Raw genomic sequence first — 17711 nt, 5'->3', positions numbered from 1 at the left:
ACAACCTCTTCATCTCAGAGCAGCACTTGCAACCTACATCCTCTATTTCCTGGATGTATTCAAATTTCTGTCTTCCTCTACAGTTTTTTCCCTCTAAATCTTCCTCTAGTACCATGGAAGTCACTCCCTCATGTCTTGACAGATGTCCTATAGTCCTGTCTCTTCTCCTTGTCAGTGTTTTTCACATATTCCTTTTCTCTCCGATTCTGCGCAGAACCTCTTCGCTCCTTACCTTGTCAGTCCACCTAATTTTCAGATTCGTCTGTAGCACTACATCTCAAATGCTTTGATTCTCTTGTGTTCCGGTTTTCCCATTGTCCATGCTTCACTACCTTACGACACTGGGCTTCAGACGTACATTCTCAGAAATTTCTTCCTCAAATTATGTTTGATATTAGTAGACTTCTCTTGGACAGGAATGTCCTTTTTTCCAGTGCTAGTCTGCTTTTGATTCCTCCCTGCTCCGTCCGTCATTGGTTATTTTGCTGCCCAGGTAGTAAAATTCCTTCACTTACTTCGTGACCATCAATCCTGATTAGTTTCTCGCTGTTCTCATTTCTCCTCCTTCTCATTACTTTTGTCTTTCTTCGATTTATTCTCAATCCATATTGTGTACTCATTCAGCAGATCACGTAATTCTTCTTTGCTTTCACTCAGGATAGCAATATCATCAGCGAGTCGTATCATTGATATCCTTTCACTTAAATTTTAATCCCACCCCTAGACTGTTCTTTTATCTCTATCATTACTTCTTCGATGTACAGATGGAACAGCAGGGGCAAAAGACTACATCCCTGGCTTACACCTTTTTTTAATCCGAGCACTTAGTGCTTGGTCGTCCGCTCTTATGCTTCTCTCTTGGCTCTTGCACATATTGTCTATCACCCGTCTCTCTATAGCTTACCCCTTTTTCAGAATTTCGAACATCGTGCATCATTTTACATTCTCGAACGCTTTTTCCAGCTCAACTCCTATGAACGCTTTCAGCGTATGCGGAATAAATCTTCCATAAGGTGCTTCTTGAAACAAGCACTCCTGCTACCTTTCTTGCGGAAGTGTCCTCCATAAGAGTACCAACACTTTTCCCACGCTGGAAATCACTTACTTCTGACATAACACACTCACATCGTGATTGCAAGTGTGTCTGCGCTTGAATGGGGTACATGTTTTAGTAAAATCACAACAGGCGCAATGTGGACGGCTTGTGTAATCTGATAATTCACGAATATCACAGAGTTAATGACGGCGCAAATGAAAAAAGGTGAGCCTTACTGTCTGATACGCAAACAATTGTCGCTTTAGTATTAATGTACGCCACAAGTTAATCTTGTTTAAGAGTCTCGCGGTGTTTGAAAGTATTCTGTTCAAGTCAATGTTATGAGTGGTACACTATGTCCAGACGGTTCCTAGGTTTAGCATTTTGGTTTCGACTGGGTGCCGTTAGTCTTTGTGTACTAATGTTGATACGAGCAAGCCTCTTATCTTCCTGTTCTTCTTTAAATCGTTTTTAAAGTAAATATATTTTATTTCCCTGGTCTTGTTTAAGACAAGTGATCTCCAGAGAGAGAGAGAGAGAGAGGGGGGGGGTGGGGGGGGGGGGGGGAAAGGAGGGATTTTGACTGTACTGTGATTCATCTCAAGCAAGGTTACTGTGAAATCATATTGTGACAAAGTTATTTCGATCTTTTTAATGTCTGAAATTTGTCCAAGATTGATGAAATCTTGTTATTTAAGTGATAATTAAGATTAATTTAAATCAGTGAGACCGTGATTTAAGACTTGGTCTCTGTTCTGTTACTTGTTTTCAGATTACACTGCACAAGAAAGTGTTCTCCTTTCTTTGGAGTTTGAAGCATATAGTGGCTTGTTTCATTTTAAGACATGTGTAGTAATTGTTTCTTTCGTGTATTTTAGATTACTAAAGAATTTGATTTTCTATTTATCTTTACATGTTTCAGACAGTCCATCGCGTTTTGGAGGCCGGATCTGGTGGCTATTTTGAAGGTGTTAGGAGCAGCTGGATTCCACAAAGGAATTATATGTAGTTTAATGTTTACATTCTATACGTCTTAAAAGCAAACATTGTTTCCCTTCGGGCCTCTCTTGTTTTCTTAATTTTTGAATCTCGCCATTTTAATTAGAATTATTTGATAAAATAAAATTTTGTAATAGACTGTACTATTTGTCGGTATGTGCATGTGGCTCCTTTCCCTACCGATATTAATGTTCCATCTTGTGGTAATTTTGAGATACCTCATATAAGATTCGTTGATGCCATTGCTACACTCAGTGAAAACGAGGAAGAATTACAGAACATGCTGCATGGAATGGAATGAACTGACTGCTGGGCACAGAATATGGATTTAGCGTAAACTGCGGAAAGACGAAAGTAATGGGGCGTATCAGAAATGAGATCATAGAGAAATTTACTATCGAGATTGGGGACCACGAAGTGGAGTTCGGCTACCTTGGAAGCAAGATAATGTATACCGACGAAGAAAAGGGAGAAATAAATAGCAGACTAACACAGGCAAAGAGGGCATTCTTGGCGAAAATAAGTCTGCTAGTATCAAACATCGGCCTTAATTTGAGGACGAAGTTTGAAAACACAGGCTTCGAGCACAGCATTGTGTAGCAGTGGAACATAGATTAAGAGAGAACCTGGAAATTAGAGAACCGAAGAGTTTGACATGTTGTGCCATAGGGTTCTTGAAATCAGGTGGACCCAGGATCTCCACAGAACTGACCAAAACATGTAGAATACACTGAAAAGAAGTGACAGGGTGATATGACATGCATTAAGACAGCGCGGAATTATTTCCATGATACTAGAGAAAACTGTAGAGGTTAAAAACTGTCTAAAGTAACCGAACGGGACGGAAATCGGTAGATGTTATGTACAGACAAACAAAGGATTCCATTCTCAGGTAAATTGGATACATTTATTCAAGAGAGAAAACTTCACAAACTGCTCAAATCAAAAAGCGATGGTCCATCTCTGGCCCTTAAGCAACAAATTTGGCTTGTCATTGACTGAGAGAGTTGTCGGATGTCCTCCGGGGGGATATCGTGCCAATTTCTGTGGAATTGTCGGGTTAGATAATCGAAATCTCGAGCTTGTTGGAGGACCCTGCCATAATGCTCCAAATGTTCTCAATTGGGAAGAAATCCGGCCACCTTGCTGGCCAAAGTAGGCTCTGACAAGCACGAAGACAAGCAGTAGAAACTCTCGTCGCATGCGGACGGGCATTATCTTGCTGAAATAGAAGCCTGGATTGGTTTGTCATGAAGGGCAACGTAAGGGGTTTAGAACATTGTTGACGTATCGCTGTACTGCATGGATGTCGTGGATGACAACCAAAGCGGTACATCTATAAAATGAAATCGTACCTCATGCCATCAATCCTGGTTCTTGGGCCGTACTGCGGGCTGCATTTAGGTTGGTATCCCACAGCTGTCCAGGGCGACTCAAGACACATCTTTTGGCCTGGGATCTCACTGACCGTAGTACATTTGTCTTCAGTGATGAGTCCCGATTCGAATTGAGCCCCGATGACCAACGAAGACGCGTCTACATCCAGTTTTTCTGAAATTGTATTCATTTGTTGGCCTGCACATACATATCACGTCTGCCTTTTTCCGTCCCATTCGGATCATTCCCAAGTGATTCGTCCTTTCTTTTGGTATATACAACACGTAATCGAGCCACATCAAACCAGCTCTCGGGTGCGTTTGATTACCACCACAGATGCCATGGAAGACCAGTTGAATGTCCCCAATAGCATTATACTGTCCACACCTGCCTGTACCCTTGGCGACAAGAAACGGAAAACTTAATTCATCTGACTAGGCAACACGTTTCTATTTACTCATGGTCCACTCTAGATGATCCCGTGCCTACTGAAGTTTTAATGGACGATATCGTTGGCTCAGCATGGGAACTTCTGAGAGTCGCCTGCCACGTAGATCCGTGTTCAGCAAAGTGCACTGAACGATGTGCTCCGAAACTCCTGTTCCTACACCAGAAACGCACTCTGTCGTCAAATGGACCACAAAACGCCACTTATGCAATGCTCCAACATCCAAGTTTTGTGATGAGTCGTGGACGTCATACATTTTGTGGACTACTCGAGATTTCATCGACGCTAACAGCAGTGCGTTAACAGCCGACCAGCTTCAGTATTTCAAAGATGCTCGTTCCCAGAAACTGGATCACATCAATCTGCCTTTTGTGAAAGTCACTTACGTCAGCGGATTTCCAGATTTGCTGGTGTTACCGTCTCTAGAACGTGTAGCAAAGGATTTTGGAGGAATGGGGTTTGTCTGGTATTGTGTAAGCGTGGGGCTATACTAAATATTTTTTACTAAGAAAATAGCATAGAGCGCATAAGAAAAATAAAACCTTTGTGCCTGAAGACAGAAATTATGCCCCCTCAAAAAAAAACAGAGATGGTAATCGCACCTGAAACAAAAAATTGGCACTTGCGAAGAGAGATGTGAATTTCAATTTCATGGCACAAATGATCCCTCATTCATCCCTAGTCTCCTTGTATACTTTATACGGCACATGCAGGCATTGCTACCAGATGGCACTAGGTCTCGGCTGCAGTTATAATGTGGTGGCTCATCGTTAAGTCCTATATCTTTCATACTAATTGACCTTTCGTTTCAAGAATATAGAATGTATTCAAAGTGGAAAATTACCATGATCGAGAGTGGACAATTTTTGTTTCAACGTGGATTTCAACGTGGATTTCAACGTGGATTTCAACGTGGATTTCAACGTTGATTTCAACGTGGATTTCAACGTGGATTTCAACGTGGAGTGTATTCGGGGGAAATGATGGCGAGAGAGTCGAAAGAAAAAAATTTAATAGCAGCCTTTGGAAAGGCGAAGCCAGAACACTTTTTCATCACGAGTATCGGACCATTGAAAGGGGAAAAGTCAGTGATGAGGAACATGATAGCCAGACTATATGTGAATGTCCTGAATTTAGTCGGAGTGTCTCGTGAAGCTTATGATCCGTCAGTCGTATAGGAACATTAAGCGTGGCAGCGCTCTGTGTGGTATAAGATATAAGCAGAAGATTTCACCATCTCCCCTCTCTTCAGCGACGTGAAGGAGGCAAACATAATACTAATGCCACAAGCATTCATCAGACACAATTTTTACACTTCGCGTGGAAAAGGCAATACCATTGTACAGCAGGAAAGAAAATCCCTTTTGACTAGGTGGCTGACCGTACCTGTCGGAATCTCCTACCTAAAAATACCATAAGACCCTCTTTCTCTGTTTTCATGTAAGAATTCCACTTTGGTTTGTACACTACTGGTCATTAAAATTGCTACACCACGAAGATGACGTACTACAGACGAGAAATTTAAGACAGGAAGAAGCTGCTCTGATATGCAAGTGATTAGCTTTTCAGAGCATTCACACAAGGTTGGCTCCGGTGGCGACACCTACAACGTGCTGACATGAGGAAAGTTTCCAACCGATTTCTCATACACAAACAGCAGTTGACCGGCGTTGCCTGGTGAAACGTTATGATGCCTCGTGTAAGAAGAGGCCGGCCGGGGTGGCCGAGCGGTTCTAGGCGTACAACCTGGAAACGCGTGACGGCTACGGTCCCAGGTTCGAATCCTGCCTCAGGCATGGATGTGTTAGATGTCCTTAGGTTAGTTAGGTTTAAGTAGTTCTAAGTTCTAGGGGACTGATGACCTCAGAAGTTAAGCCCCATAGTGCTCAGAACCAATGAACCATTTGAAGGAAATGAAATGCGTAACGTCATGTTTCTGGCTTTGATAATGTTCGGATTGCAGCCTATCGCGATTGTGGTTTATCGTATCGCGACATTGCTGCTCGCGTTGCTCGAGATCCAATGAGTGTTAGCAGAATATGGAATTTGTGGGTTCAGGAAGGTAATACGGAACGCCATGCTGGATCCCAACGGCATCGTATCACTAGCAGTCGAGATGCCAGGCATCTTATCCGCATGGCTGTAACGGATCGTGCAGCCACGTCTCGATCCCTGAGTCAACAGATGGGGACGTTTGCAAGACAACAAACATCTGTACGAACAGTTCGACGACGTTTGCAGCAGCGTGGACTATCAGCTCGGAGACCATGGCTGCGGTTACCCTTGACGCTGCATCACAGACAGGATGCCTGCGATAGTGTATTCAACGTCGAACCTGGGTGCACGAATGGCAAAACGTCAGTTTTTTGGATGAATCCATGTTCTGTTTACAGCATCATGGTCGCATCCGTGTTTGGCGACTTCGCGGTGAACGCACATTGCAAGCGTGTATTCGTCATCGCCATACTGGCGTATCATTCGGCGTGATGGTATGGGGTGCCATTGGTCACACGTCTCGGTCACCTCTTGTTCGCATTGACGGCACTTTGAACAGTGGACGTTAAATTTCACATGTGTTACGACCCGTGGCTCTACCCTTCATTCGATCCCTGCGAAACCCTACATTTCAGCAGGATAATGCACGGCCGCAAGTTGCAGGTCCTGTACGGGCCTTTCTGGATACAGAAAATGTTTGACTGATGCCGTGGCCAGCAGATTCTCCAGATTTCTCAGCAATTGAAAACTTCAGGTCAATGGTGGCCGAGCAAATGGCTCGTCACAATAAGCCAGTCACTACTCTTGACGAACTGTGGTATCGTGTTGAAGCTGCATGGGCAGCTTACCTGTACACGCCATCCAAGCTCTGTTTGACTCAATGCCCAGGCGTATCAAGGCCGTTATTACGGCCAGAGGTGGTTTTTCTGGGTACTGATTTCTCAGGATCTATGCACCCAAATTGCGTGAAAATGTAATCACATGTCAGTTCTAGTATAATATATTTGTCCAATGAATACCCGTTTCATATGCATTTCTTCTTCGTTTAGTAATTTTAATGGCCAGTAGTGAATTTACAGCGATTCTCATGCTTATGTCGGAGGTGACGTGACTCGTTGCAATATCGTTTAAAACAAACGTCACAGCGGTACTAGAAATGCCCTTCATACACATACTGGGTTACAAGTGCGCTCGACTCTTTGTATCATTTGAAACGAGGCAAAATCATGGCTCGTAGGACCATGCTACACTTCTGCGGTCAGCTACTGTCCTGTTTCTGTCCTGTTTCTGTCCTGTTTCTGTCCTGTTTCTGTCCTCTTTCTGTCCTCTTTCTGTCCTCTTTCTGTCCTCTTTCTGTGCTGTTTCTGTTTCTGTGCTGTTTCTGTTTCTGTGCTGTGCGACTCAGTGAAGACGTGATAGCTTATGAACCGCTGTGAGCAGTGGCCTTTGGGGAGGTTCCCAACCCCAATTGTCCGTGCGTGCAGTTCGCTTCTCTTTGTTAACTGAGGAATCCTCATTCAGTAACAGCAGCAATCTGTCATGTCTCAAATGATTCCCATTGGCAAGACGTGACCCCTGTCTTACGTTCGTTTTGGTTAGGATCTTTTTACGACTTTTGTTCTTCCGCTGCGTTAGAGGGTTGCGAGTGGTCACCATTCCTTTTACGCACATTGGGCTGGTCGCTTTGACACACCAACAAAACAGGCAACTTCATTCACAGGAGCTCGTTGATACGACGATTCTGTCGCATCATGATGTCGGTCAGGTGCGGTTCTGAGGGGCAGGGGGACACTTTGTCACATTCACCCTTTTCTGATGCGCTACAGACTCCAACGATTTTATTTATTTCAACAAAGATATTTTTGTTCAGTAATAATAAAAATAATAGTGTTTGATATCAATGAGGGAGAGCGTTGTACGTAGAAGATAGTGTACCATGGAACAGACCCGAGCTTCAGTCTAGTGACTGATTTTAGAACGACATGAAGGAATGCGTACTAGACACCACCATACGAAGTTTCCACCATTTCCTGGTTTATTTATGAGATTGTTTTGTGCTGCATTTCTAAATATTTCGCTTTCTACACATTTAAGTGTTGTATAATATATTCAAACTATCTAGAATATATTGTTAATTCTTAAGTAACATAATGTAATGATTAAAATGCTACATATTTTTACATCTCTTTATATAACATGTGAACCCCCATGAAACAGAAGCTTTTCCTACCAAGGACCATGTGATACTTCAAACGAACTGATGTTCTTTTATGTTTTAAAACTTTTTTCGCATCTTTAAAATGGAAATTTGTTACTTTCCAATAGTTTGTATTTCAGAATGTATTTCACTTGTAAATGGGTTTTGGTAATATTTCTGCTTAATACACTGATTATTGGTGTGTACTAGATTAAGAATATAGCACACAGACTGCTACACAAAGTATCGAGAGGATTTTCTCGATTGTAACAGAATTGGAACAAAATATTTGTTCCGGGGTACATGACAACGTTGCACTTGGGAACATTTTTCGACAGTTGGAAAAAATATTACTTTCGCGGAGTAATTTTTGTAATTTCAGAAAAAGGCTGCAGCACATAAAAAGTAAATGCCATCATTTAAAAATGGAGTAAGAAAACGTATTAAACTTGTTTTCCAGTGGTGGCTAGAGACGAAAGTCTGAAATGGGTACCAACGGGAACACTCTCCCCTAGTAGCACATCTCTTCAAAATCACTTCCACTAAATTGGAGTACAGAGAAATGCATCATTTTGAAACTGTTAGTCTGAAAATTTTAGTTACGTGTCTCATGCAAATGATTTAAGAACAGTAAAAGTAATAAGCTCTCATAACACTGGCAGTTTTATATTTTACACTATATGAAGCAGATGCGTACAGTCACCAATATCGGCATATTCTTAATTCTAAGATTGTGAACAAAGATTCGTACATTATGGCTGTGCAAGCGTATATGTGGATATATATCGTTTCTTTCAATCGTTTCCGTCTTTCCGGAAAAGGCAATGTTTTTTACTTGTTCCTTAGTCTCAGATCTTTCATTCTGTGTCTTGCCTTACTCATTTTCCTGTGATTTGCTGTCATCGACTGCGCGCTGACGGAACATGTTGGCAGGAAGTGTGGTCACCTTGTGAGTAGCTGCCTTCTCCTGGCTAAGTGTTCTCTTCAGCCGGTCAAGCCGCAAGCTTATCCACGCGGGTCACCATCAGGCAGGCAAATGAGAAACACAGCTTGCAGTTTTCTAGAATTCTTAGCCATTTTCGAGAGTTCTAATTTTCATCCTATTTTATCGTTTGAAAGTAGCACATATTCCTGCAGGTGGTAATACTAGTCAAAACCAGAAGAAAGGTTCTTAAAATCCGGGAACCACTCTGTCCTATCATTCCCGTTCGTCTGTTACGTAGGAGTAGAACTTGTATGCAGTGGAGCATGTGTTAACCACGCGTCCTGACACATCCTTCAACCTTCTTCACAGTGAATCATGCACTCTTTGAAATACATGTGGTTCCATTCGGACTGAGTCACATGCATTCCTCACACGCTTCTGTATCATCATCACATTGTCGATGGGTTGCGTTGACGCCAATCCACTTAAATGTACCCACAGCCAGAAATCCAACGTTGTGGTGAGATATTCTTCCATGACTCGTAGAAAATGACGTGATGTTCACTAGTGCATAAACCACACTTGTTGATTTTCTATAAGAGTACCGTTCGCCAATAGCGCTGATAAGTTATCGCGATGGACACTGGAGAGGTCGAGTAAGAGTGATTCTCTATAAAGAAGGGCTGGAGGATGTGGCGGGATGCATGGTAACCATATTGTAGCACTGTAATAGCGTCTTCGTAGAAATGACAGGATAGATTGGCCCATTTCAATATTTGACTTACTGGCGTATGATTATCAGAACTTTTCTTCTAATTTTGCCAAATAGGTGACACATTCTTTAAAGAACCTGTCCAGACGATTTCAGTAAAATATTCTTGGAGGAGGCGGTTGACATCATGACACCCATGACCAACACATCCACATTTTGATCCGCGTCTCACGTCGCCTCATCTTCCTGCGCTGATTCTAGGCATTCGAATGCCTCATACGCACCACTTCACTGCCATGGCTCTCGTTATCGGTAGAGCAATACATGACCACCTGGTATTGTTTCCACACCATCTACAACACTCCGCCGGCCTGTATGGCCGAGCGGTTCTAGGAGCTTGTCTGGAACCGCGCGACCGCTACGGTCGCAGGTTCGAATCCTACCTCGGGCATGGATGTGTGTGATGACCTTAGGTTAGTTAGGTTCAAGTAGTTCTAAGTTCTAGGAAACTGATGACCGCAGTTGTTAAGTCCCATAGTGCTCAGAGCCAATTGAACCATACAACGCTCCAAAGCGAATGGTATGTCATTTTAATGGGTCACTAAATACACTAGTGTGCAAAACTTAAGGACGGAAGTTTCTTTCGGATAAAGTGTCGTTGTTAAGTAACATAGCTCGATGAAAAGTGGATCATACATATACAGAACTGCTACAGTATAGTACAGAAATACGCAGTGAGACGAACAAAAAGATGTTTATGTTCAAAGACTGCAATTGCACTAAAGTCATCGCGATTCTTGTTAGTTGTCAGGACATTAGAAGAGGCGAGACATGAAATTTAATAGGGTGCATAATGACCACGGAAGCATGCTCTGAAACGTTCTCCCTTGTTGGTCAAAAGCCTGAAAAATAGTTTTGGTCGCCTAGCGTACCACCCCTCCACCAGCGTAGTTGATGGTCGTTTGTGCATGTGGACATGCTACAATACATATACTCAATACATCCCACACGTGCTAGATAAAAGTGAAGGCGGGGGGAATGGGCAGACCACTCCATTTGCAAGAACTCCGCCTGGCCTGTTCGAAGCGGGAGCGCATTGTCGTCCATCAAAATGAAGTCAGGGTCGAATGCAACCCTGAGGAGACATAGTGTCACAATAACGTTGACCAGTGAGAGTGCCGTGTTGAAACACTGCTAGGTCACTGTGCCATTGCAACATTCTGCCTTACCGTGCCAACTGAACCAACAAAACGATCATGTTCGACAAATTTCCTGCTTGCATTACGTGTTACCAACTTTCACCATAGAGGATACATCTAGCATTGTCAAAACTGATCGTTTTGGTGCATCATGTGTGGGGAAGCACAATGTTGCATGATTGAATTGATTTTCGGACATCTGAAACGGTACACTCAAGATCAACATTATTGTGACACTTTACTCCTTCTCCATGTGCGTCGTTTTAGGGCTGCTTTCGGCCCGGATGCGCGACCGCATGGAACAACGAAGAGCATTTGGAAAGAGAGGTCGTTCGGCGACTATACAGGTCAATCCATTCTCCTGACTTAAATTTCATGTTACGGCGTGAAGTCAAGCGCCGGCATGCCAGTCGGCAACGACAGGGGAGAGAAGGCTGTGAGAAGAAGTCAGCCAATCGCACGCTGACCGGACCTCCCTCCAAGACAATGCGACAGCAGCGACCCTCATGTGAAGAGGACATAAGCGCCGCGACCGACTGGTGACGGCCCAGTTCAATATCAGCTCCAAGATTAGGACTTCGATAGCAACGTCTGCGAGGTGCCGGGGCTAGAAGTGTATTTAACACTAAATTCTTCTAGAATCCACATATGTAAATGATGCTCTAAGCCCCCCCCCCCCTATTCTAACTCCGACTTTTGCTGTTGCACAAGGATAAAAAAAAAAACGCGAACTGACTCTAATCAACCCTGCCAGTGGAGTAGAAGACAGTTTGGCACTGCAATAATATAATTTGATAAGTTAAATAAACGAAGGTTTCATTAACATAGTGAGGAATGATAGGGTTGCTCTACCGATTAACAGAATGAAAGTTTTATCCAAAATAACAATATGATTTATTAAGACAACACAAAATAATAAACAAAAACACTTGAAACCTTTACAATACATCAAATTGACTCAAATTGGATACTCAAACAAACACTGTGAATGTGAAGTTGTCCCTAAACTAGATTGTGAGGATTATGACGAAGTGGTATGTGGAGCCAATTCCTTGCAACTCAAGTCTTAAGAGAAAACACACAGCCAACCCAACATTAATTGCTGCTACTCAAGACAGAACAAAGTTAGAAAAAGACGAACAGGCGCGCTCTGCTGAGCTCTGATTATCACCTAGGAAAATCCCTATCTGCCGGTGCTGCGGACATACATTACCAAACTGTCTTCTTAACTGCAAGAACACGATCTGGCGTACCACAGGCGATGGCTGGTTGCTTCGACGTCCTCGACCGAAAGGCGAGAGCCGACTACCCAGAGCACCCGTACAATGCCGAACACCGAACATTCCCGCCCCCCCCCCCCCCCCCCACAACAGTGGCCGTGGTTAAACGTTCCAATCAGCAACTCGAAAACCGGCGGAAAATTCCACTCCATTGCCGGAGCACTACCATTCCACCAATGGAGATTCTTGGCGCCAATTTCTGCGCTGATTTTGCTACGTCACGGAGCTATGCCCTGAGCAAGCCAATCACAGTTACTACTTTGCAGAAAGCGCGGGAACTTTCCCGCCACAACTGCCTGGGTACACAAGTCATTCCCACGCCTCGCTGGTAGCCCGCCAGAAAGTGTTTTCGCTAAGTTTCTGCGAAGTAACGGAACCTCTAGCCCAGCCGCTACTTCAGACCCCTCCGGGCGTGTCTTTTGACAATGTCGGCGTCTGCAAAGCATTCACTCGACTTCCTCACACACGACGGCTTAGTAGAGCCCGCCTGTCACCGGACCACCCGGGTGACAAGAGACGCTGCGTGGGAAGTCCGCGTGTGAAGGAATAGCAACTTTTCACAGCATGCAATTAGAGAGGAGAATCGTAAGATAGAAATATGAGAGGGGGGCTCATGCCACCTCTCACGTCAACTCTAGTTACTTCGCTTGTACTCTCTATGTAACACTGACTTGGGATTGTCTACATTGAAAAAGATTGATTATTCTGTATGTCGCCCTTCACTAGTGACACGTACGTGTAATTGCCAAAGTTAAGTACTGTAATTTCCTTATTTTAATAAAACACTTTAATAGGACTTGTTTCGTTGTTTGTCTAGGGAACCAAGTACACTGGATTCCTAGATACAACATTTCATCTAGAATTCCTTCGGGAGACATACCGGAGGAGTTCCTCGTGCACTAACGACCATTCAGTTTGGAAGGTAGGAGACGAAGTACTGGCAGAATTGAAGCTATGAGGACGGGTCGTGAGTCGTGTTTGGGTAGCTCAGTTAGTAGAGCACTTGCCCGCGAAAGGCAAAGGTCCCGCGTTCGGTCTGGCACACAGTTTTAGTCTGCCAGGAAGTTACATATCAGCGCACACTCCGCAGCATAGTGAAAATCTCATTCTGGGCCATCCAGCAGTTGTCAACTGCGCTAGTGGACGTCTGGAACGCCCTAAGATAGAACTACGTACCAACCTTCTGGCCATCATCGGAGCGCGCTGCGGAGTACGTATTGCCATCTATAGTTTTCAAGCACCCAATCTGATTTTCTTCGATCATACTTAACCATGATACGAGTAACTCTCCTGGCTGCATGCAGAAAAGCGCAAATATTTCCACATCCTCTGTCTTTTAGTCCCACTCAATCGTTCTGTCATTCTCTCTAAGTTCTGTTCAGTAGCAGGAAATCGACTCTCGCATAACCTCCCTGGTTATGTTAAAGAACTTAATAACATCTCCAGCTTCAGAAGTCAGTAATGGCAAACCTAATAAAGCAACTATGATTACCATTATCCCTGTACGCAGTCGTTACCTCTGTACATCGTTTCCGACGAGATCTTCCACGTTTCCCAGTATTCTTGGCTGGAGCAGACTCCTTAAATTTCCTTTTCCCAGAACTCGCTATATGAGAAATTATTTTCTACAGTTATGAATTCTTTCAATAAGCTGACACTTTCAGTAAAGTGACGATTGTCGTTATGTTATTACTGTTACTATTAGTAGTGGCAGTAGTAAGAGTACTGCCAATATTAGTTCATGGTGAGTACTATTTGCTCACACTGTCATACATACTCAGATTATTTTAATGCTATTTGTCATATTGAAATTGTTATTTTTAGGTAACTGTTGAGGAATTCTCCAGAGATCGTAGTGCCACACCCAGGTCGGCAACGCATAGCGATACGACCGTTGTTACCGAGGGCTAGCTGCAATCCACAACGGCGTATGGGGGATGCCCTCCTGAAGACCATACTTCTCTCCGCGAGCATCACCGCGCCCTTGCACTGTCAATATAGTGACGAGAATGTAAGAGCTCAGCCTAGTTTGTGGCCTCAGCTGAAGCTCAAAATGGCTCTGAGCACTATGGGACTTAACATCTGAGGCTCTTCAGTCCCCTACACTTAGAACTACTTAAACCTAACTAACCTAAGGACGTCACACACATTCATGCCCGAGGCAGTATTCGATCCTACGACCGTTGCGGTCGTGTGGTTCCAGACTGAAGTGCCTAGAACCGCTCGGCCTTCAGCTGAAGCAATTAACATCATAGCGCATGACTAACGAGTTGTGAAAATTTCAGATGAAATTGTACTGCTGTAAATGCCGAACACTGCATCTCAAGAGAACAGTTTATTACGTATCGTTATCAAGTGCTGCTTTCATAGTCAGTGGCAGCTCTACGTTACACAGTACTCCTGTGGCAAAGAATTGTGGCAAAGTTAAGTAAATACTCCATTCATTTATGTAGTAAAGTGAACTGATACCTCACGTGTTTTAGTTTGGTGAGCCTTCTCGGAGAGGATTAAAAAATAACCACAGTTATGACCGAGCGAAAGTACACTACTGGCCATTAAAATTGCTACACCACGAAGATGACGTGCTACAGACGCGAAATTTAACCGACACGAAGAAGATGCTGTGATATGCAAATGATTAGCTTTTCACAGCATGCACACAAGGTTGGCGCCGGTGGCGACACCTACAACGTGCTGACATGAGGAAAGTTTCCAACCGATTTCTCATACACAAACAGCAGTTGACCGGCGTTGTCTGGCGAAATGTTGTGATGCCTCGTGTAAGGAGGAGAAATGCGTACCATCACGTTTCTGGCTTTGATAAAGGTCGGATTGTAGCCTGTCACGATTAAGGTTTATCGTATCGCGACAATGCTGCTCGCGTTGCTCGAGATCCAATGACCGTTTGCAGAATATGGAATCGGTGGGTTCAGGAGGGTAATACGGAACGCCGTGCTGGATCCCAACGGCCTCGTATCACTAGCAGTCGACATGACTGGCATCTTATCCGCATGGCTGTAACGGATCGTGCAGCCACGTCTCGGTTGAGGAGTCAACAGATGGGGACGTTTGCAAGACAACCATCTGCACGAACAGTTCGACGTCGTTTGCAGCACCATGGACTATCAGCTCGGAGACCATGGCTGCGGTTACTCTCGACGCTGCATGACAGACAGGAGCGCCTGCGATGGTGTACTCAATGACGAACCTGGGTGCACGAATGGCAAAACGTCATTTTTTCGGATGAATCCAGGTTCTGTTTTAGGAACCGGATGGTCGCATCCGTGTTTGGCGACATTGCGGTGAACACACATTGGAAGCGTGTATTCGTCATCGCCATACTGGCGTATGACCCGGTGTGATGGTATGAGGTGCCATCGGTTACACGTCTCGGTCACTTCTTGTTCGCATTGACGGCATTTCGAACAGTGGACGTTACATTTCAGATGTGTTACGACCCGTGGCTCTACCCTTCATTCGATCCCTGCGAAACTTCACATTTCAGCAGGATAATTCACGACCGCATGTTGCAGGTCCTATTCGGGCCTTTCTGTATACATAAAATGTTACTGCTGCCCTGGCCGGCGCATTCTCCAGATCTCACCATTTGAAAACGTCTGGTCAATGGTGGCCGAGCAACTGGCTCGTCACAATACGCCAGTCACTACTCTCGATGAACTGTGGTATCGTGTTGAAGCTGCATGGGCAGCTGTACCTGTACACGCCATACAAACTCCATTTGACTCAATGCCCAGGTCTATCAAAGCCGTTATTACGGCCAGAGGTCGTTGTTCCGGGTATTGATTTCCCAGGATCTATGCACCCAAATTGCGTGAAAATGTAATCACATGTCGGTTCTATTGTATTTGTCCAATGAATACCCGTTTATCATCTGCATTTCTTCTTGGTGTAGCAATTTTAATGTCCAGTAGTGTAGTTTCGTCTGGTCACAACATAAAGGTACTGTATGTGTGGAACCCTGTTTCGATGTAAGAGAGGGCCTGATGGTCCCAATCAGATCAGACTAAATAAATAGAATAAATATTAAAAACCGTGTCCCACTGTTCGTAATGTATCGCGACTATTTCTGTGTAGTTATTTTCTTCGAATAAAAGTCTGTCGTTTCTGCTCGTCTTATAGCGCACTGTAGCAATTCCTTCTACGCACGGATCGAAGTTTCATCGAGCAATGTTACTTCACGCCCAAACTACCATCGTCTTTAAGTTTTGCACAGTAGTGTATTTTGTCCGGTGAACTTATAACGGACGCAGTGTCGGAGCTGGGCCAGGACGACCGTGCGTGTTCCGGTAGAGCACGCCAGCCCGTGAAGCCACGAGTGTGCGCCCTGCGGCCCGGCGAGTCCCATTGACTTTCTTTTGGAGGCTGCTGCCTGCTGCCTGCGGGCTGCGCGGCTCTGCTGTCGGACGGAGCAGGAGACGAAAACGACCTGAAAGAAAAGTCGCCCGGCCAGTGCCGGGCCCGTCCATTTCTTGCTGCGCCAATTGTGTTCGCTTGTCATGTGTCACACAGATAGGCTGTCAGCCGGACGTCGACCACATGCCCTCCGCAGACGAAGATGGCAGCTCCCCTCTCCCCTCCCCCTATCTGCTTTCTCTCTCCTCCCCCCCCCCTCCCCCACCTGCTACGACTGCACTGAAAAGCGTCGATGCTTTCCCCCTGTCCCATCTGCGTGCACCGCACCTACCCTCGACCAAAGTAACAGATCTCCTTGCCTTCACGTAGTGAAAATAAAAATGTACTCGCTTCGAGACGACAGAATACGCGTGGGTAAAAAGGGAGAGGCAGCTAGTGTTGCGAGCTGGAAGAGAAGTGGCGTGTTGTAGAGAGGGAAGGGGAAGTGGAAGCATTAGGAGGGGGGAGGGGCGACGCAGAAGGAGGGAGAGGGGGCCCTTTTATTTTTAAAATAAATGATGGCGGAAACAGGTTACGGAGAGAAAAGAAGACAAATATGTTTCATTTGAAAAGGCTCGACGCGTAAAAAGCGGGTCGCGCAGGCAGCGCTAATGCGCTGGTTTTGGACTCGCGGCTGCGGCGTGGCGCGGCTGGTCGTGTAGTTCTGGGAAGCCTGCCCCAGCCATCCCCGGGTCCTCTGCGCCCATCTCCAGGTGACGCATCCCTGCTTATCGCGATCGATGAACTAGGGGCCGCGTGGATTTCGCAAAGAAACACTGACGGCAGGCGCGATGTTGATGGGGTGGCTAGGCTGGATCATTTGTCAACGTAGAGAGAGTAGTTGATACTTCTGCAGCCTTCTACAGTCCCTGCCTTCATTGTTTTCCCGTCTCCAAGAAATCTAATACTCACGGCAGTTATGGAGGACATCTGAAATATAACGTCCACTGTTCAAAGTGCCGAGTGATACGCCAGTATGGCGATGACGAATACACGCTTCCAGTGTGCGTTCACCGCGATGTCACCAAACACGGCTGCGACCATCATGATGCTGTACACAGAACCTGGATTCATCCGAAAAAATGACGTTTTGCCATTCGTGCACCCAGGTCCGTCGTTGAGTACACCAT

General features: G+C 44.9%; 1 protein-coding gene across 1 annotated transcript in view; it reads left to right on the top strand.

Annotated features, from left to right (window-relative positions):
- LOC124545654 (sarcoplasmic reticulum histidine-rich calcium-binding protein) overlaps nucleotides 1-16537 on the top strand; it is a 77936-nt gene extending 61399 nt beyond the window's left edge. The window contains exon 2 of the mRNA XM_047124600.1: nucleotides 16440-16537. Within this exon, the coding sequence (XP_046980556.1) occupies nucleotides 16440-16537 (98 nt within the window). The remainder of the gene's footprint in view (nucleotides 1-16439) is intronic.
- The last annotated feature ends 1174 nt before the right edge of the window (nucleotides 16538-17711 follow it).

Source organism: Schistocerca americana, chromosome 8 (assembly GCF_021461395.2).
Source record: "Schistocerca americana isolate TAMUIC-IGC-003095 chromosome 8, iqSchAmer2.1, whole genome shotgun sequence".
Taxonomy (NCBI): domain Eukaryota; kingdom Metazoa; phylum Arthropoda; class Insecta; order Orthoptera; family Acrididae; genus Schistocerca; species Schistocerca americana.
Note: the sequence above shows the minus strand (reverse complement) of the source record. Positions and strands in the feature narration are given on the sequence as shown.